Source organism: Paroedura picta, chromosome 6 (genome assembly GCF_049243985.1).
Source record: "Paroedura picta isolate Pp20150507F chromosome 6, Ppicta_v3.0, whole genome shotgun sequence".
NCBI lineage: Eukaryota > Metazoa > Chordata > Lepidosauria > Squamata > Gekkonidae > Paroedura > Paroedura picta.
In genome coordinates, this window is record NC_135374.1 from 62,367,103 (window position 1) to 62,391,048 (window position 23,946).

General features: G+C 43.0%; 1 protein-coding gene across 1 annotated transcript in view; it reads left to right on the top strand.

Annotated features, from left to right (window-relative positions):
* BACE2 (beta-secretase 2) overlaps positions 1-15,942 on the top strand; it is a 37,829-nt gene extending 21,887 nt beyond the window's left edge. Inside the window, exons 5-9 of the mRNA XM_077342753.1 lie at positions 1,071-1,205; positions 3,624-3,725; positions 6,697-6,846; positions 9,689-9,857; positions 11,690-15,942. Coding sequence (XP_077198868.1) covers positions 1,071-1,205; positions 3,624-3,725; positions 6,697-6,846; positions 9,689-9,857; positions 11,690-11,943 — 810 coding nt within the window. The 3' untranslated portion in view covers positions 11,944-15,942. The remainder of the gene's footprint in view (positions 1-1,070; positions 1,206-3,623; positions 3,726-6,696; positions 6,847-9,688; positions 9,858-11,689) is intronic.
* Positions 15,943-23,946: the final 8,004 nt, after the last annotated feature.

The window sequence follows — 23,946 nt, forward strand, 5'->3', positions numbered from 1 at the left end:
AGCTTTTTATCAGGTTTGTAATTACTAGCACAATGAATTTAAATGTAATTAGGTTGGAGGGAAAAGACCTTCTAATGTTGTTAGTTATGACAATGTCATAGTGTGAAACCAAAGCAGAGTGTCTGGAGGTTTATGAAGTTTTCTGTATAAGCCATTATATAGCATAAACAATATACCACTTTATTATAATAGTGTAATTTAAGTGCATATGTCTGCAATCTTAAGAATACTCTCCTACTTAATAAATGGGATTTAATTTTGGGTAGACCTGCTTAGAATTGCTCTAGATCAGGCTTTCTCAACCAGGGTTTCATGAAAATTTCAAGAATGTTTCACGGGTTTCCGAAAGGTAAAAAAGTTGATAAAGGCTGTGCTAGATATGTATGGAAGACTTTAGTGGACTTAGGATGGCACTATAACTTTATTAAATCAAATACCTTAGTATTGTTGATTAACTGTGGCTGATTAATCATTTTCTAAAGTTTTATGATTTTTAGAAACAATCTACAACTCATCGTTTATTTCATACAATTTTGGGATATGGGGGCAGTTTTGATTGCCTTTCCTTTTATGTTTTGAGGTTTCTGACATTTAACTGGTGGCTTTTGAAGTCATTCTGGGTATGAGAAGATAAGCTGGGATAGAAAAGTTTCAGGTACATGGACTAGAATGTTACAGTTCTGTTTTCTTAATATACCAGCCATTACTTTAAACATAGAGTGAGCAGCACAGATAGGCTCAAAAGCTCTGCTCATCTTATAAACACCATTTCACATTACAGTGATATAGTTGAGGTATAGTTGTCTTCATTTTATATCCCTTCGTTCAAGCAAATAAATGTTTTGAAATACAAAAGAAGTCTGTTTGCAAAGCTGGAGTTTTTTTAGTTGATGAATTGTGCTTAAAATATACAAGTATTTCCTTTTTTTCTTTTTCTTTTTTTTTGCACTTCAGTGTTGTTCTAATACCCCAAGCACCATCAGGAAAGTTACATGCATTCTATATTTGTTATAGTTATATCTTTACTGCTTACTACAATAAGAGACATTTTATTGTATTTCTCTTTTCAGATCTTGGGTGGAACTGAACCAAGCTTGTATGAGGGAGAAGTTTGGTATACTCCTATTAAAGAAGAGTGGTATTATCAAGTTGAAATTCTCAAATTGGAGGTTGCAGGCCAGAACCTTAATTTGGACTGTAGAGAGGTATTTATAAGGAATCATAATTTCAGATTCTTTTGTAAAATAATAATTCTGGCAATTAAGCAAGGAGGAAAACTTCACAATTGTGGTTTAAATGCTGATCTATTAGGGGCCTTTACTTCAGAGTATACAAGTTACCAAAGATTGTGTCACTTAATTCAATGGCAACAACAAGCTGTCTTTTCTGAAGCCCTCAGTCACCCTTTCCTGAAACTGGAGTTCTTGTCTGAATGTCCTTTGAGCCACTTGAATGAATCCTACATTACATTAGTTCTGCTTTATAAAATCCAACATTAATTGGCATGTTTCCAAACAGCGTTCAGATTTTGTAATGATGAACACAAGCTAGTCAGACTTTCTCCAGGATAGCCCATTAACATGAAAGGAAGTTGCCCAGGAGCAGATTTCACAGACAACACTTTGATATTATAAAGAAGAAATGCAGGGTTTGTACTGGGTATTTTGATCATTGTTGACATCCATACTTTGTTAACTTTATTAATTTGTTGGAGAATTCTGGTTTCAGGTTTCTTCTCCCCCACTACACCACTCCTCAATACATTGTTGTGCCACAGAACTTTAAAGCACTGCAAGATGGCCACAATAAGTATTAATTTAGTAAAATAAAATTAGAACAGACTGGATAAAGCCTTATGCAGAAGGGTTTCTCTTATTTCAATAATCCTCAAGTAGGTGGGGTTTCAGTGATGTATCTACATAGAAATTCTGTATCCTTTGGAATACTGAAAATAACAGAAGAACTTCCACAGAAGAAATGTTGCAAGACTTAGTTAGACAAACTTGGTGGATGTGCTGGAAGATCTGAAGCCCATTTGCCCCATAGGGTTTTCAAGGCAAGAAGTGGTTTTCCATTGCCTGTCTCTGCATAAAGACCTTGGACTTTCTTAGTGGCTTCCTATCCAAATACTGACCAGGGCTGACCCAATTTAGCTTCCAGAGTCTGATGAGATCACCCAGGTTGGGGCTCGGATAGTGGTCCTATTTAAGTAATGTTTGAAGTCATTCTTTCCTTATATTTGTACAAAGTAATGTTACCAGAACCCTGTATATATTTCTTTGGGGTGATGTTCAAATCATTTGAGAGCCTGGACTGCAAATCATAGATTTGGTGGTCTCATCTGTAACCATTAAAAGGTAAAGGTAAAGGTATCCCCTGTGCAAGCACCGAGTCATGTCTGACCCTTGGGGTGACGCCCTCCAGCGTTTTCATGGCAGACTCAATACGGGGTGGTTTGCCAGTGCCTTCCCCAGTCATTACCGTTTACCCCCCAGCAAGCTGGGTACTCATTTTACCGACCTCGGAAGGATGGAAGGCTGAGTCAACCTTGAGCCGGCTGCTGGGATTGAACTCCCAACCTCATGGGCAAAGCTTTCAGGCGGCTGCCTTACCACTCTGCGCCACAAGAGGCTCTTCTGTAACCATTAGTGGCTCTTAATATTGTAGAAAAGCCACTGTGGGAGGAGCAGTGTCTAGGCCCTGTCTGGGCACTGCTTCCACCTCCACAGGCGAACCCCTGCAGTGCCCACCCCCGGCAGCCAGCTGTGAGGTGCTCACTCAGCCTCATGGCCAGACGCTGCCTGGCCGCCAAGGTAGGTGCACCTGTGGTGTCCTGCCTGGCCCCTGCTTGCCCCGACCAACACCTGGAGATGAGGTTCCTGCAACTGGCGGGGTGAGGGTGTGCAGGGCTCTGCAGGGTGCTGGATAGGGAGGGGGAAATGCTCGCTGCCTCCCCCCAAAGCCACATGTTAGCCTGCCCGGCCCTCCGCAGGGCTCTGGGGGCTGGCTTTGAGGGAGGGGGCAATGCTTGCTGCCTTGTCCCGATGCCCCTCAGTGACCTGCCAGGCCTTCCATGAACATCCGGAGGAACATGGGGAGGGAGGGGGGAATGCTCGCTGCCTCCCCTCAGAGCCCTGCCCCACCCTTTCCGGCCCTTCGCATGGCTCTGGGGGGTGCCGGGGAGGGGTGCAATGCTCGCTGCCTCCCCCCTGCCCCAAAAATCCCCGCACCCACCTGCACGCTCTTTATGCTGCCAGTCCTGCCAGGGGGGAGGGGACCACTAGAGCCCATTGTATTTTCTATACAAGGGGCTTTCCTTCTAGTATTAGTGTAAAACCAAGCTGCCTCCTAAAGAGACAGAAAGAACTCCCTGTCCTCCTTGAGGCCTTTTAATCCTTCAGGTCTATGGACACATAAATGTCTTAGGGTCACTTGAGAGTAGTGCCAGGACTGGCCTTACCATGGAATAGTTGCTTGGGCTATACTGAAGGGCCTGTGACCTGTCTTGGGCACCAGGCATTTCGGACTTTTGTTGTGTTGTGCCAGGCCCCACCAGAAGAAAGAGTTGTACCATTGACTTGCCTGTGCATTGTTTGACATGGTTGTTTCTCATTCTACATCAGTACAACAGAGAAAAAGCAATTGTGGACAGTGGCACCACTCTCCTCCGACTGCCTGAGAAAGTCTTTAGTGCTGTTGTGGATGCAATTGCACGCACATCCTTGGTAAGTTGCTGTCATTCATAACATTGGTCTTCTGGGAAACTCAGTTCTTTGGGGAATAGTTTTTAAGAAGTGTTGTTTGTTCTTCCTGAGATTAACACTCGATTTGCAGTACCTCACCCTAAGACTTTGAATTTACAAATATCTTAACTGGTCCATTTTGTATTTATTTCGGCAATGCCGTGGTTTAACTTGAAATAATGTTCTGGTGTAATTAGTGAAATTCTTGCATTTGGACCTGTTGCTGTTTAAATTAAGTCATGATATACTGCAATTTCCCAAAAAAACTAATAATAGTTTAGGGTGTGATTTTAACCTGGACATTTTCTGCTTTTGTCAGATGTGGATTCAGTGGCCCCTTTTTGTGCTCTAAAAGCACATGTATACATTCTACATCAGAGATGTGCAAATATAGCTTGGGGGCTAAATGAAGCTCATTGAACTTTTTATCTGGTCTTCAAGCTGCGTCACAATTTATCAGCAACACCGGTCCTCCAGATTGTAGCATCATCTAAAAGAGATTTAAATACCTCAAGGGCTCCATGCCACTAAGAGTAGCAGAATGATGGAGAGATTAGTATCTAGGTCTCTGCTCATTTAGGGGAGCTCCAAGTTGGACAATGAATCTTCCTTTACTGCAGTCTGAAGGAGGGTTTTTTGTTCAGCAAAATGATATTTTAGGACCAGTTGTTGTGTTAAAGTTATGGCTCTGCAAGAAAACAACATGAGTAACAAAGGTCTTCATAGATACAGGTGGGTATCCATGTTGGTCTGAAGCAGTAAAACAAATTTTGAGTCCAATGGTACCTTTGGACCAACAAAGTTTTATTCAGGGTTTTATTCAAAGTGAAAGCTTTCATGTGTGCACACACTTTCTTAGAGATAATGAAATGGGAATTACCAGCCCACACATATAGACAGAGGGTGAGCCATAAATTAGTTCACAGCATAATGAAGATGTTTAGTATAATTCAGGGCCATAAAAGAATAACAGGCTACCTTTATAGGGTTATAAGTTGTTTGGGTCCAACTCTGAGAGAGAACATAGTGAGGAAATAAATGTCAGGATTGGAGACTAATAGACAGATGCGTTCCCAGTTATGGGATGCCAAGAATAGCTAGTTGAGACCCTGGCACTACGCTCCATCTCTCCCCCCCCCCCACCCCAACCATCGAGGCATCCAACTGCACAGGTTGCTTGAATGATCATGGCAGGTTGGATATAAAGGACTGAATTTTTAAATCTATCTGATATAGCAATAGGGATAAACTGTAAAGATGGGACTGGGGGATACATTTCTAAATCTGCTGAAATAAATGGGAAGATCCCTGTTTGAAGTGGGCAGGTGCTTTGGTAGAAGGAGAACAGAAACGATTTCCTGTTTAGTTGTACAGAGGCATTCCTAAGATTGGCCCTTCCTGATACCCATATTAACTGCATGATTTTTCTACTGTCCCTGCTGCTGTCTTCTAGAATCAATGCCCTCATAGGGCATTGATTATAGAAGAAGAACCAGATGCTTCTTTTCCAGGAAAAGAGCTCTTGCTTAACAGGGCATGCTTACACAGTGTTGAAAACAAGACATCAACTATTAGATGTGAACACACCTTCCAGAGAGGCCCTTGATCAAATTAAAATATTTCCTGTATGTAGAATACGTTTTTCCCAAATGTAGGTAACCCACAAGAAAGGTTAAAGTTCACAATATCTCTTGTGAAAATGTCCATTATCCTTCCCCCAAATAGTTAACTTTACACCTTGAAAATTTCCGCATGCCTTTATTGGTAATCTGTTAAGCGAAATGCTCAAGTACCCCTTATGCTCTATCAAAAATTTGGGGGAATTTAGCTATGCACAAGGGATAAGTAGCAAAATCTGTTTGCTGTGTTAACGAGGTGATTAATCCTTTTAGGAATCCACGGGATACAAATACTGATTAATAATAAGGTGTATGCTTTATTTAAGAAATAAGACATAGACTAACATTACACAATCACAACAGAAAACAATAAGATATAGCTAAGTTCTAAGGGGGAAAGGAAGGGACAGCAGAAAATCATACGATTACCTATCTTGAGAAAGTTGGAGAAGCTGGGTGCCTTGGGAGAGGTCAGCAACCCGAACAGCCAGCATCCGAGTTGGGCATCGCTATAGGGAGTGAGTGAGCTAGTGAGCACTCAGTGGGCTACAAGGAAGGGTTTTTATCCCCCTTCCTTAGCCAGAGACATGGAAAAAGTCACGTAGGCAAAAAGGTAGCTTTGGACAATGGGTGCAGATGCTCCCTTTGATATGGAACCAAAAGGTGATTTATCCAGGATGTCCTGGATCCAAGTGATAAAAGGGAATGCTCTGGAAGCTATAGAGAGCAATAATGTTCTTGGCAAACTGGCATTAGGTTGGATGGACAGGAAAGGGGATTCAAAGGAAAGAAGTATCTTCTGCAATCTGCATGTTTAAGAGGGGGGGAGTCATAAAGGAGGATGTTCTTTGAAGTTGCCATTGCTTTGTGCAGTTGGAGGATGCTGGGAGTTCATGAGGTCAGTCATGCATGCCAAGTGATGCTTTTGCACAGACAGGTTGGCCTGGTTGGCCTGGCTTTTAGCCTTATGCCTAGGCCAGAGCAAATGTCCAAAATCCATAGTTCAGAGTCTTGCTTGGAGAGCACACAGGTGCTAGTCTTGTCCCACAATGAGATCTGTTATTATAGGTGCTGATTCTGAGTTTCTAGCACCATAGACTGCAATCCAGAGGGTCTGGTTGTCAGTGGTTACAATTCAGGATCTGGTACCATTAGGGGGGGGTAGGGCTCCATTGGGTAACAAAGTTGCACTGGCTATATAAGCTATAGTTGTTGAGCAGAGTAGTGATGTCTTAACTTATGTACCTTGTTAAACCAAAACATCCACAGAAAAATGCACTGTAATTGTAGTGTAGTACGTATAATGTTGTTTTCAACTACCTCCCCCCATATAGATTCAAGAATTCTCACCTGGATTTTGGACTGGTGCACAGCTTGCTTGTTGGCATATAACAGAAGAACCATGGACCATGTTTCCAAAGATATCTATCTATTTGAGAGATGAAAATTCCAGCTTGTCATTTAGAATCACTATCCTCCCACAGGTCTGAACTGACCCTCTTGTTTGTGTTATAACATTGCATTTTACTGCACAACCCAACCTTTCTCAGGTTTTTTTACCATTGAGAAACCCCTGAAACATTTTTCAGTCTTCGCAAAATCCCAAAAGTGGTACTATCATGCAGAATATGGTTGGAAAGCGTAGCTATGTACATGCCCACCCAGGACCCCTCCCCTTTCCACCCCCTCAAAGCCCATCATTGGCAGCATTTGAGAGGGGGGGACAGGTCAACATGTCCGTATATGGTCATATCACCCGATAAATGTTTAACGGATTTTTAAAAAATATATAAAAATAATGAATTCCCACCCATTTGGGAAACTCTTTCAGAACTGTCACGAAACCCTGGTTGAGAAAGCCTGGCATAACCAATACATTATAGGTTTCAAAGCCTTTATATATACTGCGTTTACTTTGGAGTTGTTGCTGTTTCTCCCTAAAGTTACAAACACTGTAAGATGCCCTGTTGAAATCTTGCTAGAGGACAGCAACTAATTATATTCCAGTTGAATACCTGCTTGTGTGCGAGCTTGAATCATAGCAGGAATGCAGTTACGTACATATACTGATTATGTGGAGAAACATTTGCATTTTCAAAGCCAACAATGGGAGCCTTTTGCATATCCTGGCATCCTGAATTGTGACTAAGTGCACAGAATGCCTGATATAAAAACGATATAGGAAAAATTAGCTTGCGCTTAATGCTTTTCCAAGATTGATATTTGCAGAACACATGGGATAGTTCACATACAATTGTGCCTCCTTTAGGAATGTACAGGGCTCCCACGAGACTGGTTGCCAATCTGTTCACATGTATCTCTCTTGAGTGTAAACATGTTTCTTCTGTGCATGTAGTGCATATGCCCGCATTGAACCTCATAGGCCATGCTGATGCCCTCTTGCCCAGGCCTTAATTGATCTCTTTAACCTTTCTTCATAGGGAAGGTGTACCACCTCCTTAATCATTTTAGTTGCCCTTTTCTGCACCTTTTCCAAGCTGTAATATCTTTTTCGAGGTTTTGTGACCAGAACTGTACATAATATTCTAAATGAAGCCTCACCATGGATTTATATAATGGTATTATGATTCTGGCTGATTTATTTTCAGTTCCCTTTCTAATAATTCCCAGTATAGCATTTTCTACCTTACCTCCTGGCTTTGAGTCACTTTTCTAGAAGCCTAATTTTTTCCTCTGAGACCACACAACTACATTTCTCCACATCATCACTACTAACTTAAATAGGCTTAAATAGGCTGCCTAAGGAGGAGTTGAGCTCCCCCTCGCTGGCAGTCTTTAAGCAGCTGCTTATCATGGATGCTGAGTCTGAATTGAACAAGAGGTTGGACTGGAAGGCCTGTATGGACCTTTCCAACTCTATGATTTTATGACCTGGTTCCTCCCCAGACTCTCTACCTGCTAACTACATCATTCATAATGTCTGCTTCCTTTGAAGGAGGTAAGCAAGTCACTATGTGATCAGTACATGGGTTCACCTAAGGATTGAATCACCAGCTACCAAGAGCCCACATCCTTCCCTGCCCAGGGATGCTTTATTATTATTATTATTATTATTATTATTATTATTATTATTATTATTATTATTATTATTATTATTATTATTATTCAATTTATAATTTATAATTCAATTTATTATCACTCCCTACAGGCTCGTGGGGGTTAACAATAGTCTTAAAATCCCCCATTAAAACCCCTGTTAAAAGACTATAAAAATACCCAACACGGCGGAAAATACCACTCTCCCCTACCCGAACAAGGGCATTGGGGGATGGAGGGTGATGATGACTACTTCAAACCCCCCAGTGGGGCAATGTTCTTCCTTGCCAACCCCAGCCTCAACCATAGACCTGGCGGAAGAGCTCCATTTTACAGGCCCTGTGGAATACTGACAGCTCCCGCAGGGCCCGCAGCTCACCTGGGAGCTCATTCCACCAGGTGGGGGCCAGGACAGAGTAAGCCCTGGCCCTGGTTGAGGCTAGGCACGCTTCTCTGGGGCCGGGAACAATCAGTAGGTTTTCTTCCGCAGAGCGTAGAGCCCTGCGGGGCACATAGGGCGACAGGCGGTCCCTCAGGTATGTGGGTCCCAACCTGCGTAAAGCCTTAAAGGTTAAAACCAAAACATTGAACCGGATCCGGATAGCAATTGGCAACCAGTGCAGCTGCCTCAGCACCGGCTGGATGTGGGCCCTCCAAGGTATGGCAGTGAGGACCTTAGCAGCTGCATTTTGCACTAGCTGAAGTTTCCGGATCAAGGACAAGGGCAGGCCCGCGTAGAGCGAGTTACAGAAATCTAATCTGGAGGTGACTGTCGCATGGATCACTGTAGCCAGGTGGTCAGGGGACAGGTAGGGCGCTAGTAGCCTTCCTGTGTATGAAAGGGTACCTGTTCATCAGCTGTAGAAAGGACATTCCCTCTTTCTTCCATATCGTGCCCCTTGATCCTCATGTTCTCTGACAGTGGTGGGGTTGCCCGGCCGCCAAGTGGGACACAAGTACACTTAGAGACTTATCCATGTGCCTAACTGCCTCTGTTTTTCCAGGTCAGTCACTTTGGCCTCAAGGGTGCAAACTCATCCCCTGAGAACCAGGAGCTCCCTGCACTCAGGACACACCATAATTTCTGTGCAGTTGGCAGATAATCTTACATATTGCACTCAGACTGTCCTCAATCCCCTGCTGGTATTCTGCCTTCATAACTGTTTTTTTTAATGTTGCTGCCCCCTTTTTAATTTTTTTATGTATGTTGCTGCCCCTTTAATAGTCAATTTCTGTCTCTTAATAATCAATTTTCTTTTCAATAAGCAGCTTTATATTCAGCCTGTTCTAAAGATTGGCCAGAATCTGAACTGTCATCGATTTGGTATCTCTTCATCTACCAATTCCCTGGTCCTTGGTGCTACAGTGATGGAGGGCTTCTACGTCATCTTTGATAGAGCTCAGAAGAGAGTGGGCTTTGCATTAAGTTCATGTGCTGGTAAGAGACCTGTTTTGTGAAGAAAGCACCCATCTCTTAATATATCATCTAGCCCTTAGTCTTTCATTTAGCCTCTGCTACCTGCAAAGGAATAATTACTTTTGTAGCACTTGCGATGTTTATTTACTACTTTTGTCTTTGGCCCACACTGGGGAAGTAGGCCAGGCAGAGAGATGATGACTAGCTCAGGGCCATCTAGTAATAGCTGAGTGGGGCTAGAATGCAAAGACACTTCGTTCCAAAGCACTTGGGCTGCAGAAGTAATTGGTAAGGGACCACAGGTGTTTCCCACATGGGAACAGACTTGTGTAATTTCCCTGATGTGGTGTGGCTTATGTAATGTAGTTATGTAATGTTATATCTCTCTACCATTATATCATAATCTGTATTAGAGTCTCTAAATGGCCAATTTTTTAAAGTAAGTCTCTGGCTTCTTTCTTTGCAATGATAAGCTTTTTTCCTTATATCTCCTCAATGAAACTAGAGACTTTTTGAGCAAATTAAAATTAAAAAATTATTTAAAATGATAATTAAAAAAAATAAAAATGATAATTCAGGGAACTCAGTATACACACTGGTATTACCAAATAGCAAAAGAACCCTATTCCATCACTTAAAAAGAAAAAGGGGGGGAAATCCCTGTGACAAGGTAGAAAAGATGGCATCACAGAGGAAATAACTGGGACAGACTGGGAAAATCTGAACTTTCCCACCTACACAGCAACCATCCAGACTTTGCTGCAATCTTTCTCAAAACTTTTTAGTAAAGCAGGTTTGGAAATGATCAAAGAAAAGCTGGGCCAACTTTGGAAATACACTACCATGCTGTAGGAAAACAAGGAAAAAAAAATACTTCCCAGCAGCATTGAAATTCAGGCAAAAATAACCAACGGGAAAAAGCTAGTTTCTTGCACCATCACCAGACTTCTGAGACCTCGTGTTTTTCTTTGGGATGCTGTGCTATAATCACTGAGGAAATAAATACCTGAAAGTTGTCCATGTGAAAGGGGTCCCCCAGAGATATGACTGGGAGAAAATTGGCACAATACAAATTGACAAGAGACTGAAGGAATTGTGATCAGCTGGACAGCAGCAATAAGTGTACTGATCTTCTCCATCTGTCTTACTAGTAACACAGAAAAGGGCTGCCAAGTGCAAAGTCATGTGTGAATAGGGGTTTTGCTTCATTCTTGTTTTATTGGTGAGATACAGAACCCTTTGGAAGAAAGCAACATCATACTGAGCAGACACACTCCCAATTAAGCATATTGATAAGCTTAAATTGTCAATTATATTTCATCTAAATTATTTGGCAGTGGTGACACAGGCTGGATGGGAAGTGATTGGATGTTAACACTGAGTTGTGCAGATGTTCAGGAGAAAGAAAGGACATGGCAACCTTGAAATAATACATGTTTGGGGAGTTCTTTTTTTGCTGTATTTTATACTCCATTTTTCACTACCTGAAGGGCTCCCAAAGCGACTTACAAACACCTTCCCTTTCCTCTCCCCACAAGAGACACCCTGTGAGGTAGGTGGGACTGACAAAGCTTTAAGAGAACTGTAACTAGCCCAAGGTCACCCAGCTGGCTGCATGTGGAAGAGGAGGGCATCAAACAGAACTAAGAAAGCCTTATTAAGGTGTCCTTTGGCTTTCTTCCTCCTGTAGTTTGCTGGTACTATGAAACAGAGGGTGTTCTTTATCTTAAATTTAACATAGATATGGATCTAAACATTCTAAATATGTACGATCATATAATAATTGAAATTTGTTAAATTTTTTAAAATTTCCCTTTTAAGCATTTCTTTCTTTTTGTTTTGTAATTATTTAGAAGTCGGTGGTTTCCCGGTGTCTGAGATTGATGGCCCTTTCTCAACAGCAGATGTAGCAAGCAACTGTGTGGCTACAATATCTTTCCATGAACCAATACTGTGGATAGTGTCATATGCACTTATGAGCTTCTGTGGACTAGGCCTCCTCCTCCTAATTATCTTGCTGCTGCTTCCGCCTCGTTTTCGGCAACGTTACACTGATAATGACATAGTAAATGATGAATCATCCTTAGTACGACATCGATGGAAATGAGGGATTTGATCCCAGTGCAGGGGATCCTTGTTCTGCTCTGCTTAGTGGAATTAGGCTATCTTGACCCAAGTTGGAAGTCCACACTTTTAAAATCTCAGTATCACTTCAAGATGTCATCTGATTCTGTCACATCACAATTTTAAGCTTTATTTTCTAACTAGGGTTTTGAAACAAATTCATATAACAATAGCAAGTCCTATTCTTCTGTTTCCGGAAAGAATCATTTAGCTGAGCCTTTATACTCTCAGTCCTTTAAGAAAACGTAAATATTGCATCATCATTCCAACAAGAATTCTGTATGGTTAATTTTTGTTTTTTTCCTTAGCCACCTTTACAAAAAGCCATTGTTGTTTTAAAGCACATTTAAATCAAGAGACTGGCCCTCTATATAGAGGAAGGATACATGCTGAACTAGAAAGATTTAGACAGAGGGCAGTATCAGTTACTTCCAAAGGATCCAGACGCTCAGGTGAAGTCGGGGAAAAACACTGAAACCAAACCCTGTTGTGCAGCCTTAACATAAAACAAGACTACCTCTTAATTTACAATGCTATTCACAAATATTATACAGGCAGAAGAGTTCATGAAATAGAAAATATACTTTTTCACCAAAAAAAAGCCGTAAGATAACCCCCTTTCAGCATTTCCTTTGGGTTTTTTTCCTAATTAATGACATTTTAAAAACATTAGACTTTGCCAGTCATATTGGCTTCTTGTTTTTGAATTCATGCATATGCAATGTTAGAATAGCTTCACTGATCCTTTGTATGTGCCCTTGCAAAGCAGAGGAGTTATAAGGGCAAGTTTCTCTCTTTACACTGTTTGATATCGCTAATGATTAGACATTGAACTGAAAACAATATAGTCTCTTCAACTGAAAGGTGGCCCATTTGGCCCCGAGTGGAAAAGGTAAAAGGTTTTTCATGAATGAACTGTATACAAGGTGGTCGGTCACTTGATTAATATGAGCAAAAGTGTTCCTTGTTTCTTTTTCTTTTTCTTCTTTTGCTCTGGAAGCCTGGTATTGGTGACAGAAAATAGGACACTAGCAGTGCAAAAATAGCACCCTTCTAAGATCACTGAAATCAATGGGTGGCTCTGTAAGGGTATTTGCACAGCTGTCTTGGTGTGTAGCAAATGTCAGTGCCAGCCTGCCCTGAACTTATTACCTGGCCATTTTGACTGACTTTTCCTCCCACAATTGACACAGGTTTAGACACCAGTGTAAAAACAGCATAGTTATTAGTAAAAGACCTGAATATCTTTTTTTTTTAATGGAATTCTTGGACAGGTTTTTGTAAAGTAAAAAAGGAGATCCCCTAGAGGCAATCAAGTGACTCTGCCTCTTAATATTCACAGGAATCAAGAAACAAATAAATTTTTTTCTTCTTCATATCCAGCAGTAATCATGGCTGAAAGAATCCCTCCATATATTTGACTAGACATTTGATAGAACTGTGAAATACAAGTGTATGTATTGAAAATAATAGATTATGTCATATGGCAGGCTATTAAATTTTTCTTTTTACAGAAATCAGTTTTCCAAATCTTTTGCTTTATGTTTATTTTTACTTTTGTAATCTTTTATCTTTGCATGTAATATTGTGAACAAAAAAGGCTAAGCTGTATATTGGTTTTACACGAAAGAATTAGTAATCTTGAAAGATGTATATTAGTCTTCCTGTGCTAGAAAAAAATGATGGCAAATTATCACTTCTAGTTTGCTTTATATTATTATATATCAGTGACTATTAATTCATTCCTTCATTGATTAGGACAAATCACTACAATTACTTGAATTGCATAAGCAATAATTGTAAGGGCTGTGTGACTTTTCATAGAATCCCTTGCCACAAAAATGTGGCTAACAAACACAGGGCTGTCTCTACACTTGTAGCATAAATGTCATCCATCTTTCTAAATTAAGCTGTACAATGACAGATACTCAGGTAGGTATTGCTCCGTTGCCCAGGCAACCTGACCAGTAATGGTTACACTGACAATATTCCATTTTTAACCTAGAATAGAATCAGAAACTGCCCTTGGACATCTTCCGTGAAAGATGCTGCATCACTCAGGCTCACTTATAGTATTTTCATACATTCTTCCTCTCTTGAAAAAGTTCCTTAAGAGAACTAATTTGTAAAATGGCCCTTGTATAAAATCTTTCTGTCAGAGAGTCATAATTAAATAGAGGTTGTTTTGTTTAATAAAATATGTCTCTTTTTTAACAAGCACATGATGTGGATGTAAAATGAGTATGCTTACTCTTCAGTCAACAAATTTGGCATTGTAGAAAAACTTAATTAGTTGCCTGTTTTTAAGCAAATATCTTCAGTGATGTCACAATGTTACATATGGGGAAAATTCAGTTTGGAGTTAGGGAACAGCCCAGTTTGAGATTTGTCTTAGAGGTAACATGCATGAGTTGCTATCTTATGTATAACTAGCTTCAAAGCCGGTTCCTAAGAACAGGCCTTGAAAGGGCCCCTCCCCTGGCCCCTGGCCAGGCAGCTTAAGGTGGCCTTGGGCGGCAGCTCGCAGCCAGATCAAGTGGGCCGGTGGGGGCTGGGCCGCCCATTAGCAGGGCCAACAGAGTGCCTTAGCAGGCCAGGAGGCCCTCGTCAGCAGGCCTAGCCTAGCAGGCCAAGAGGCCCTCATTAGGAAGCCCTCCTCCACAACCCTTTGCCCAGGGCCTCTCCCCTTATCTGCTGCCAGCTCCAGGCACTGAGGCGTCTGAGAGCAAAGAGGCTATAGTCTAGGGATGGAGGGATGGAGCTGCAGGGGCAGGGCCAATCAGGGCAAAGCTGGCGGCACCTTGATTGGCCCTATTCCAACTTGGACAGCCAGACACGTCCCATCCCCGTAGGCTGTTTCATACATATATAGAGGTCCAACAATGGATAAGGATGTCTATTACTGGAAACTATCATATCTGTTAATACTGGATGCAGGTGCAGAATTAACATTTTTAAAAGTGTGGGGGATGTTGTAATGTTTTTCATCTCCTGACATTATAATTTCATGTTTGTGATGTATGTATATAAGTGCATGTATACAGGGAGTCTATCATGAGGGGAACCATTTAAATATCTCCTTTTCCAATCTACAGTTAGAAGTGGGCACGGTTCAGCCAGAGCGGAACAGATCAACTGGTGAGGCTGCTTATCATATGCCTTGGTTCAGGTTTGCTATCACCATCAACTGTCCTGCTGACTTTGTGGATCACTGGATGTGTCTTGAATAACAAACAGAATAAATAAAAATGGGTCATATCTTGTCATCTGCACATCATATAATGCTCCAGTACAAAACAGTTTAATAGTTATCTTGCTGTAATAGATATGTAATGTTAATTAATTATAGGGAAATTAAATTTGTTGAAAAACAAAATATTTGGCCTCCTGTGAGCTAATAGATACAACTAAATCAGAAACTAAACCTTATCTTCCCTGGACTGTTTCCGTTATAAAATATCAGTTAAAGTACAGAAAGCTTGTTAAATCGCAAGAGGGTGTTTCCAACAGAAACAAAAGTTTATTCTCATCCATATGATTTATAAACATAATTTTTATGGTCATAATTGCCTATATTCCGTCTCAATTATTCCCATATTGAAGGCCTGTTAAGTAGTAATCTAGAATGAACAACCTTGTGACTCATTTTCAAGGGGCCAGCTTTCCAATATACAAGCTTTAAAGTTGATTATTCTAAACTTCCAAACAGATTGGAAGTGGGAATAAAAGCAATGCAACAAAGGCCCTAGGGAATATCCCTTATTTAATGTTCAAACTGTTGTTTAAAAATGAGTTACATACTAACACTGACAATCTTAACTAATGCTAACATGAGTGGTATTTTCCTGTGAGCAGAAATCTATGCAAAATCTTCCTTGTAAATTTGTAAAAAAATGTTTAATCAATTAAATTGTTCCTGTGGTCCAAGGCTGTTTCATCTTGTGTCCTCACTTGCAGCTCAGAATAAATCTATTACATACTATAGCCCGTTTTCTGTTCTCCCTGAAATATCTGTAAACTGATGGGTTTGTTCCATCTTAGGAAGGTATTCACATTTGCAAAAAAAAAGAAAACAATGAGCACAACTAGTGCCTGCAAGAGTTAGTTGGGTATTACCCATAAACTGAATTATAATTTGCCTGAACTTTAGTTTGAACACCTTGTGGCAACTTGCACATTCACATTTGGCATTCTTTTTCAAATCTATGTGTAACAGTAAAAAGCGGGGGGGGGGGGATGACTTCATTTAGAAATGTGCCCCCATGGTCATCTCTGTAATAAACAACAGCAAGCAATGGTGGAGGGGAGTGGAAATCCCATTCCACATGCCTCCCTGCCCCTCTTCCCAATCTGCCCCTGCTTTTGTCACTCATGCTTCTATGCTTGACCCAGATTCCCTATCCTTGGGATCTCTGATACCTTCATTCTTTCCCTAGCATTCTGTTTCTATCACTTCTGTCTCACTTTCCCCTCCCAGCTCTCCTCCCTCCCTACATAGACCTCATGGTCCCTCTCATTATCTCTCTAAAATTCTGTGCTCCTGCCCTCCCTACCACTATATCTGTCTTATTTGTTGCCCCTTCTCTCCTACACAACCCACATGATCCCTCCTATCCCTGAACCTTCCTATCCCTGAACCCATCACCTCTTTTGGGGTCCTGATGTTTTGCTGGGTCATCAACAGAGCATGGCTGGCAAAATCTAACAGGTGTATTCTTACGTGATACCTGCACGCACAGACATTTTGTGCAATTCTCTCCTAATTGTGTGCAGAAAACTGAATATTAGTCCTGATAACCTCTACCCCTGGATTTATTTTAATGGTTGTACCACACATCACTAATACATATGGTTTAATGCTATACAAAAATAACTACCTTCATACTGTCATCTGATGTAATCTGGCTATAAAGGGGCACACTTTTCTTTTGTCCAAATTGCAATATAAGTTTGCAGAAATACAAGCTTCCTTGGTGTAGCGGTTAGAAGTGCGGACTTCTAATCTGGTGAGATAGGTTTGATTCTGCACTCCCCCACATGCAGCCAGCTGGGTGACCACAGCACTGATAAAGCTGTTCTGACCAAGCAGTGATATCAGGGCTCTCTCAGCCTCACCCACCTCACAGGGTGTCTGTTGTGGGGAGAGGAAAGGGAAGGAGATTGTAAGCCCCTTTGAGACTCTTTCCAGTAGAGAAAAGTGGCATATAAGAATCAACTCTTCTAAAAATGATCTTCCAATAGAACTAGCACACAGCTTGCTTTGTCTTTCTTAGACATGTAGAATGGTTTCATTTGCACTGTGTAAAGCAACCTTTAGAAGAAGTTGGTGAACACAATTATGTTTCAGATTTTCTCTGCAGTACAACCGCAACTGTAATAAAATAATACATATAAATTACTCACATAATGGAGCCAAGATGGTTAATATGAAATGTTAAAGAAGACAATATTTACTAAATTTTAAGCTGTAGAAATGTACTTTAGAACTCAACAGATGCACTCTGTAAAATATTTCTCCTATTTTCAATTAATAAACTAATATAATTTCTTCACTTGGTAGCTTCCTATTGATGTACTTCACTACTATTTCTTAACTACTACATAGTTACCGATATTTCATATGGCTGAAATATAAAACAACAGTTTAACCGTGGAAATAGTGTGGGTGAAGTAACTACTTTTTTGATGTTTAGTACTCATAGGGGCTTTCCGCACTCCTTCAAAATCGCACAATGGTTGCCAATTGAAAACGCTACTGATTTGCCATTATGCACAACGTCGTTGACAATCTGCCACACACCTGAAACCGATCCGCAAAAAGCGCTTCCTTGTACCGCTTTCAGGGAAATCCCCAAAAGTGGATTCACCCTCCGGAAAGCGCTACACTCCTGCAACCAATCTGCAACACTAGCGGGAAAGTTCTGTGCGTTACCATTGTTGTGGTTTCTACAAAGTCCCTCCCCCTGGCTCTCTCCTCTGATCTTCCGGCGAAGCGATCGCCATTTTTTTTTCTCCGAGCGAGCGAAGTTCAACCCACCAGCAAGCCTGTTTAGAGGCTTCCCTGGCTTCAGTCCCTCCCCAGAGCTGTTTAGTCACTAAGCACAAACAACAGAGAAGCCCGTTTGCTGATGTATTTTCCCTTTATTTTTTACACTGTTTTTGGCCGAAAATCGGGCCCGTGAGGGGAGGGGATTTTTTTTTTCACTTGGGGGGAGCGTGGCAACGATGAAACGACAGCTCAAACACACCTGCCAGCTGATGGGTCTCTCCGTTGCAACGAATCAACACATATTCGTTGCAATGGGTGTGTTTTTTTTTAAAAAACAAAACCTTTCTTAAAGGGAAAGGGGCTGTTTGGGAGCATGCTAACGGCTGCCCATTGGCTGCTTGACGGCCAGGGGCAGGACGAGCTCGGCAATAGCACTTCCTTTCTAGCGATTTTTGCTGAGACCGGAAGCTTGTGGGGAACGATAGAAACGCAACTGGATTCCACTACAAAGTCAGGTATGCATAATGACGAATTGCACTATTTTAAATGGCAATTTTTCGTTCAGCAAACAATTTGCTACAAGGATCCCGGTGCGGAAAGCCCCTTAGATTTTCTTGCTTTGCAGCTCTAAAACTGGGATGCATCCTGTTCTTCACTAGGTGGCAGTGTTGCACAATTTGTAAAAAAGACCTCTTTAATATTCAAAAACACCTTGTGAACTAAGCAGCCAGAAGCTGCAAATAAGCATAATAATCAAATTGATTGGCAGACTAGCCAGTTTCAGAGGTTTATGGTTACCAGGCTGCTAAATTGTTCATTTAGTGCTGCATCAGCTGTCCATATCAGTTATCAATTCATCAGCCTTATTTATACAGAGTCTACAGTGAAAGGGCATGTGCCTGCTATGCTGTTAACTTCTGGGTTCCAAGGCCAATTTGACTCTGTATTTGTACTGCTAGAGTCATAACATTTTACTCAGATGAAGCAAATTATTAAGGAGTTTATGATTAAGTTCAGTTAAGGTCAAGGTTTTGATTGTTTGAGTTGTAGCTGTCAAAGCAGTAAGTGACAGCAAAAGCTCCGGGCCCAGACTTCATGCAGCAGGAAGACAGAAGGGACCTGCTAGCACAGCAACATAGAAGAACCAGCAAGCTGTAGGACCCGTAACTTCAAAAGGAGGACTTGTGTAAATCATGGTGGCCTTCTCAATGAACTGAGATGGAGGAGGAGGAGTGGGTTTTTTATACCCCGCTTTTCACTACCCAGAGTCTCAAAGCAGCTTTACAAAGACTTTCCTTTCCTCCCCCCACAGTAAACACCCTGTGAGGTAGCTGGGGCTGAGAGAACTCTAAGAGAACTGCTTTAGAAGAACAGCTCTAAGAGAACTTGGCTAGGCCTATGTCACCCAGTTAACTACATGTGAGGGAGTTCTCCAGATTAGAGTCTGCCATCCTTTAACCACTAAACCATGCTGGAGTTACAATTCCAGACAAACCATAATTAAAACTTGGCACAGAGAGCCATGTTTTAGGTATGACTAGGACCAAGCTTTAGATAGGAAAGAACCACATACCAGAAGCTGGAAGGTCAAAAAGTGTGCATTTATTTAGACATCATGGATATTTAGAAAGTTCATATTTTGCTTATGCAGACACCTGATGGATACAGTTTACAAGGCAAAAACAATACAAAAAACAATAAAGGTAAAGGTATCCCCTGTGCAAGCACCAGGTCATATCTGACCCTTGGGGTGACGCCCTCTAGCATTTTCATGGCAGACTCAATACCGAGTGGTTTGCCAGTGCCTTCCCCAGTCATTACCGCTTACCCCCCAGCAAGCTGGGTACTCATTTTACCAACCTCGGAAGGATAGAAGGCTGAGTCAACCTTGAGCCAGCTGCTGGGATTGAACTCCCAGCCTCATGGGCAGAGTCTGCTGCCTTACTACTCTGCCACAAGAGGCTCTGGAGAGGAGTTCAGCAGTGGAATTGACTGCCTAAGGAGTTGGTGAGCTCCCCCTCACTGGCAGTCTTTAAGTAGTGGCTGAACAGCTACTTATCATGGATGCTTTAGGCTGATCCTGAGCAGGGGGCTCGACTAGATGGCCTGTATGACCCCCTTCAAACGCTATGATTCTATGTTTGATGGTTAACTCAGGTCTGTTACTATATTATTGGGTGGTCCTTAAATACCTTCTTGCAGCATTTTAAAAGACCATCAATGAACTTGTGAGCACTCATGAAGTAAATATGATATGCAGAGTCTCATGAATGAATGCAGTAAGGAGCTGGATTGCCCTACTTTGCCAAAGCAATAGGATATGGCTGTAAGTTTATACCTGTTCTTTCCATAGAACTTAAGTTGCAAAAAAAATATGTTTAGGATATATTTGATGTCGCAAGAACTCTTAGCAACCAAATCAATAAAGCCTCCCATGTGTGTGCCCTGTAGTGTGTTGTATGCTGAGCTTGGCCAAGGTTTTACAGAAACCAAGGCTTGGTTGATAATTTTTAAATTTTGGCTTAAAATACTTTTTTAGAGTGGAGTCGCATAGCTTACTCTTTTTCTTAAAGATGTATCCACAATGCAGCTCATGGTTTCTCAGTATTGAATCCAAAATTGTAGAACTTGCATTTTCAGTAGATTTTTTTTCCTTATGTTTAATGAGTCTGAAATTTTTAATATTTTGAAACAAAGATTAGTGGTGGCTGAACGGATCAAAATGTTTCCAGCACAACCCCACTGCCCTGGGGATCCGATCAAATCAAGGGAAAATTATGAATTATTTTTATAATCTTATTAATCCATCCCTCCATAGAGTTTTCATGCTGGCAAGAATTAGCTGTCTTCCCTCGAACATCTTAGCAGGAAGATACCAGCATGTCCCAAGGAGGGAAAGGTTGTGTCCGTGTTCTGCAAACTGCCCTGATTCAACTTCACGTATTATTTTAGACTAGGAAAAAAGACCATTTGTGAAAATGGGCAGAGTTCGGTGATTGGGTGAGGCCCTCTTACCGGTGGGCTGGAGCTGTCGGCAGAAGGCTTGGAAGCAGCGCGACTTGAGCTGGGGGCAGCGCAGGTGACGGGGAACGGAAGCACACATGCTTGGGAGTCCGGGGATGCGTGCTGGAGGTGGGGGGTGGGGTTCGGGGTTGGCGTCGGCGTCTGCAATCAGGCATGCACATGAGTCCGCACATGCCTAGTTCATCCCTTAGGCATGCCGCTGGCAGTGCAGGGCGCGCTGGCTAGCGGCAGCACCGGCAGAAGGGGAGGAAAGGGGCAGTGAGTAGGAGGGCTGGCGGAAGGTGAGTGTGGTGTCGGCGAGCAGGGATCCGGCGAGGAAGGAGGGGTTGGGTTGGGAAGTGCGGGGATGGGGGCTGGGGGAGAGGCGGCGGGTGGGTGTCAGGGCGTTGTGGTGGGAAGGGGTCTGGGGAGGTTGGGGGGTAAGCAGACGGCGGGTGGGTGCCCGAGTGTATGTGTGTGGGGGGTGTTTATGTCTCAGGAAGCGGCAGCGGGAAGGGGTCTGGGGATGGCGGGGGGTAGTAAGAGTGTGGCGGCTGCATGGTGCTGGGGAGCAGGAAAGGGGCAGGGATGCGTGTCTTCGACGCGGCATCCCTGCTCCTTTCCATAGGGCGATGGGAAGGCAGGAGGACTCACCGTGGCGAGTCCCCTGGTGGGCGAGGCTGGGCCAAGTGGCCAAAGGGGAGCCACGCTTCGCTTGGCCCTTGAGTGGCACTCGGAGGAAGAGCTGGGTGTCATCTGCATATTGATGGCAACCGAGCCCGAACTTCTGTACCAGCTGTGGGAGAGGGCGCATGAAGATGTTGAATAGGATAGGAGAGAGGACCGCTCCTTGTGGGACTCCACAAGTAAGTTGCCGGCGGCCTGATGTTTTCTCTCCTATTGCAACCCTCTGTCCACGATCCTGGAGGAAGGAGATCAGCCACTGAAGGGCTGTCCCTTGTATTCCAGCATCGATGAGGCGGCGAGCTAGAAGCTCGTGATCGACTGTGTCGAACACTGCTGAGAGGTCTAATAATATCAGCAGTGCTGACCCGCCTCGATCCAACTGGCGACGGAGGTCGTCCGTCAGGGCGACTAGCGCTGTCTCTACCCTATGGCCAGGCCGGAAGCCTGACTGGGATGGGTCTAGGACCGAAGCTTCTTCCAGGTATTCTGTCAGTTGGTTTGCGACTGCCCTTTCTATCATCTTGCCCAGAAATGCTAAGTGAGACACGGGCCTGTAGTTGTTAGGCTCTTGTGGGTTTAGAGATGTTTTTTTCAACAGTGGACGTACCACAGCCTCTTTCAAACCCTCTGGGAATTCTCCTGTTGTTAGAGATAGGTTGATTATCTCCCGGAGGGGGCCCATTATCTTTATGCCAGCTGTTTTCAAGAGCCAGGATGGGCAAGGATCTAGTGGGCATGTAGTTGGTCTTGTTGTCGCTAGAATCCTGTCCACTTCGGTCAGCGTGAGTCGTCTGAAGTTACTCATAGTTTTCTCCAAAGACGGCCAAGGGGCCTCTAGTTCACTTTTTGTATCTAAGGTTGGGGGGAGGTCGTGGCGGAGTGTCGAGATTTTGTCCGCAAAATGACTCGCAAATGCCTCACAGCTGATGTCCAATTGGCTACTGTTTTGTTGCCCTTCAATCAGGGCAGTGAGGGATCGAACTACCTTAAACAATTGAGCTGGGCATGAGTCTGCAGATGCGATGGTAGCCGAGTAAAAATTGCGTTTTACTGACTTCACCGCCATCTCATAGGCTTTCATCTGCATTCTATAAGATGTTCTCGAGGCTTCGTCACGAGTCTTCCTCCAAACTTGCTCTAGCCATCTCAGTTCCTGTTTCTTGTCGCGAAGCTCCTCGGTGTACCAGGGGGCTCGCTTGAGACGGGGCCGGAGAGGGCGTCGGGGAGCTATCTCATCAATGGCAGTCTGTTATGCCAGTCACTGACCAGGCCATTGAGAGAAGTGCCGGGAGGCATTGGTTCCCGCAGAGCATTCCGGAATCCTATTGGATCCATAAGTCTCCGTGGGCGAGCTAAAATTTGCTCGGCGCCCAACTGAGGGGGTGGTGGAAGCCTTAGCCGAGCCTTTAGAGCATAGTGGTCTGACCATGGCACGGCTGTTGTTGTGACCAGATCCACATCCAAACCTGCGCCGAAAATAAGATCCAGGGTGTGACCTGCTTGATGGGTGGGGCCAACAACAACACTGTTGGTGGTTGTAGCTCGCGGATGTGTCCATTAAACGTTTGAGAGCATGGCCAATAATCTGCTTGTTTTTTCCTTGGGAAAAAGTTGTTACAGATCAATTTTGAATGAGAAAGTTAATTAATTTTTGATAATGTTTATATACTTTTAAACCAGGTAATTTTTGATAATGTTTATATACTTTTAAACCAGGGATTCCCAAGCATTAGAGCTCCCCAGGGGCTTCTCAGCCTTTCCCCTGATGTTCAGCTTGCATTTGACTGGCATGATGCTACATTTAAAGGGTGTGGAAATCCCCCATGTTTCCTTGGGAGGGAAATTAGCACCTTGTTGAAATAATTTGCATAATAATCTATTTAATGTTTTATCTCTCCTGTTCAATATATTTCTTCCCTCTTCTCCCTGAAGGCCTGCCAGGGTGACTAAGATCAAAGTTCAAAACCAAATGCCCAGGTAACAGGGAAACTTCAAAGTCACAACCAACCATTTCCCTTTCACCCCTGTCTCTGACCAAGAGGGCTCCCTTGCACATAAGCTGTGGTCAGAACAGCAGACCAGGCCAGCAACTCCTCTGTCGCAGGGGCCAAGGCTGGCTAGTTGGAAGCCGCGAGAATTACTTGAAGGAGAGTTGTCCATGAACCGGATAACACATAGCACGCCACCCCCACCCCCACCCCCACCCCCACCCCCACCCCGGTTAGCCCAAGCTGGTCAGATCTCGGAAGCTTCCGAGGGTCGGCCCTGACAAGTATTTGGAAGCGAGAGCATCGCGGAACCCGCGGG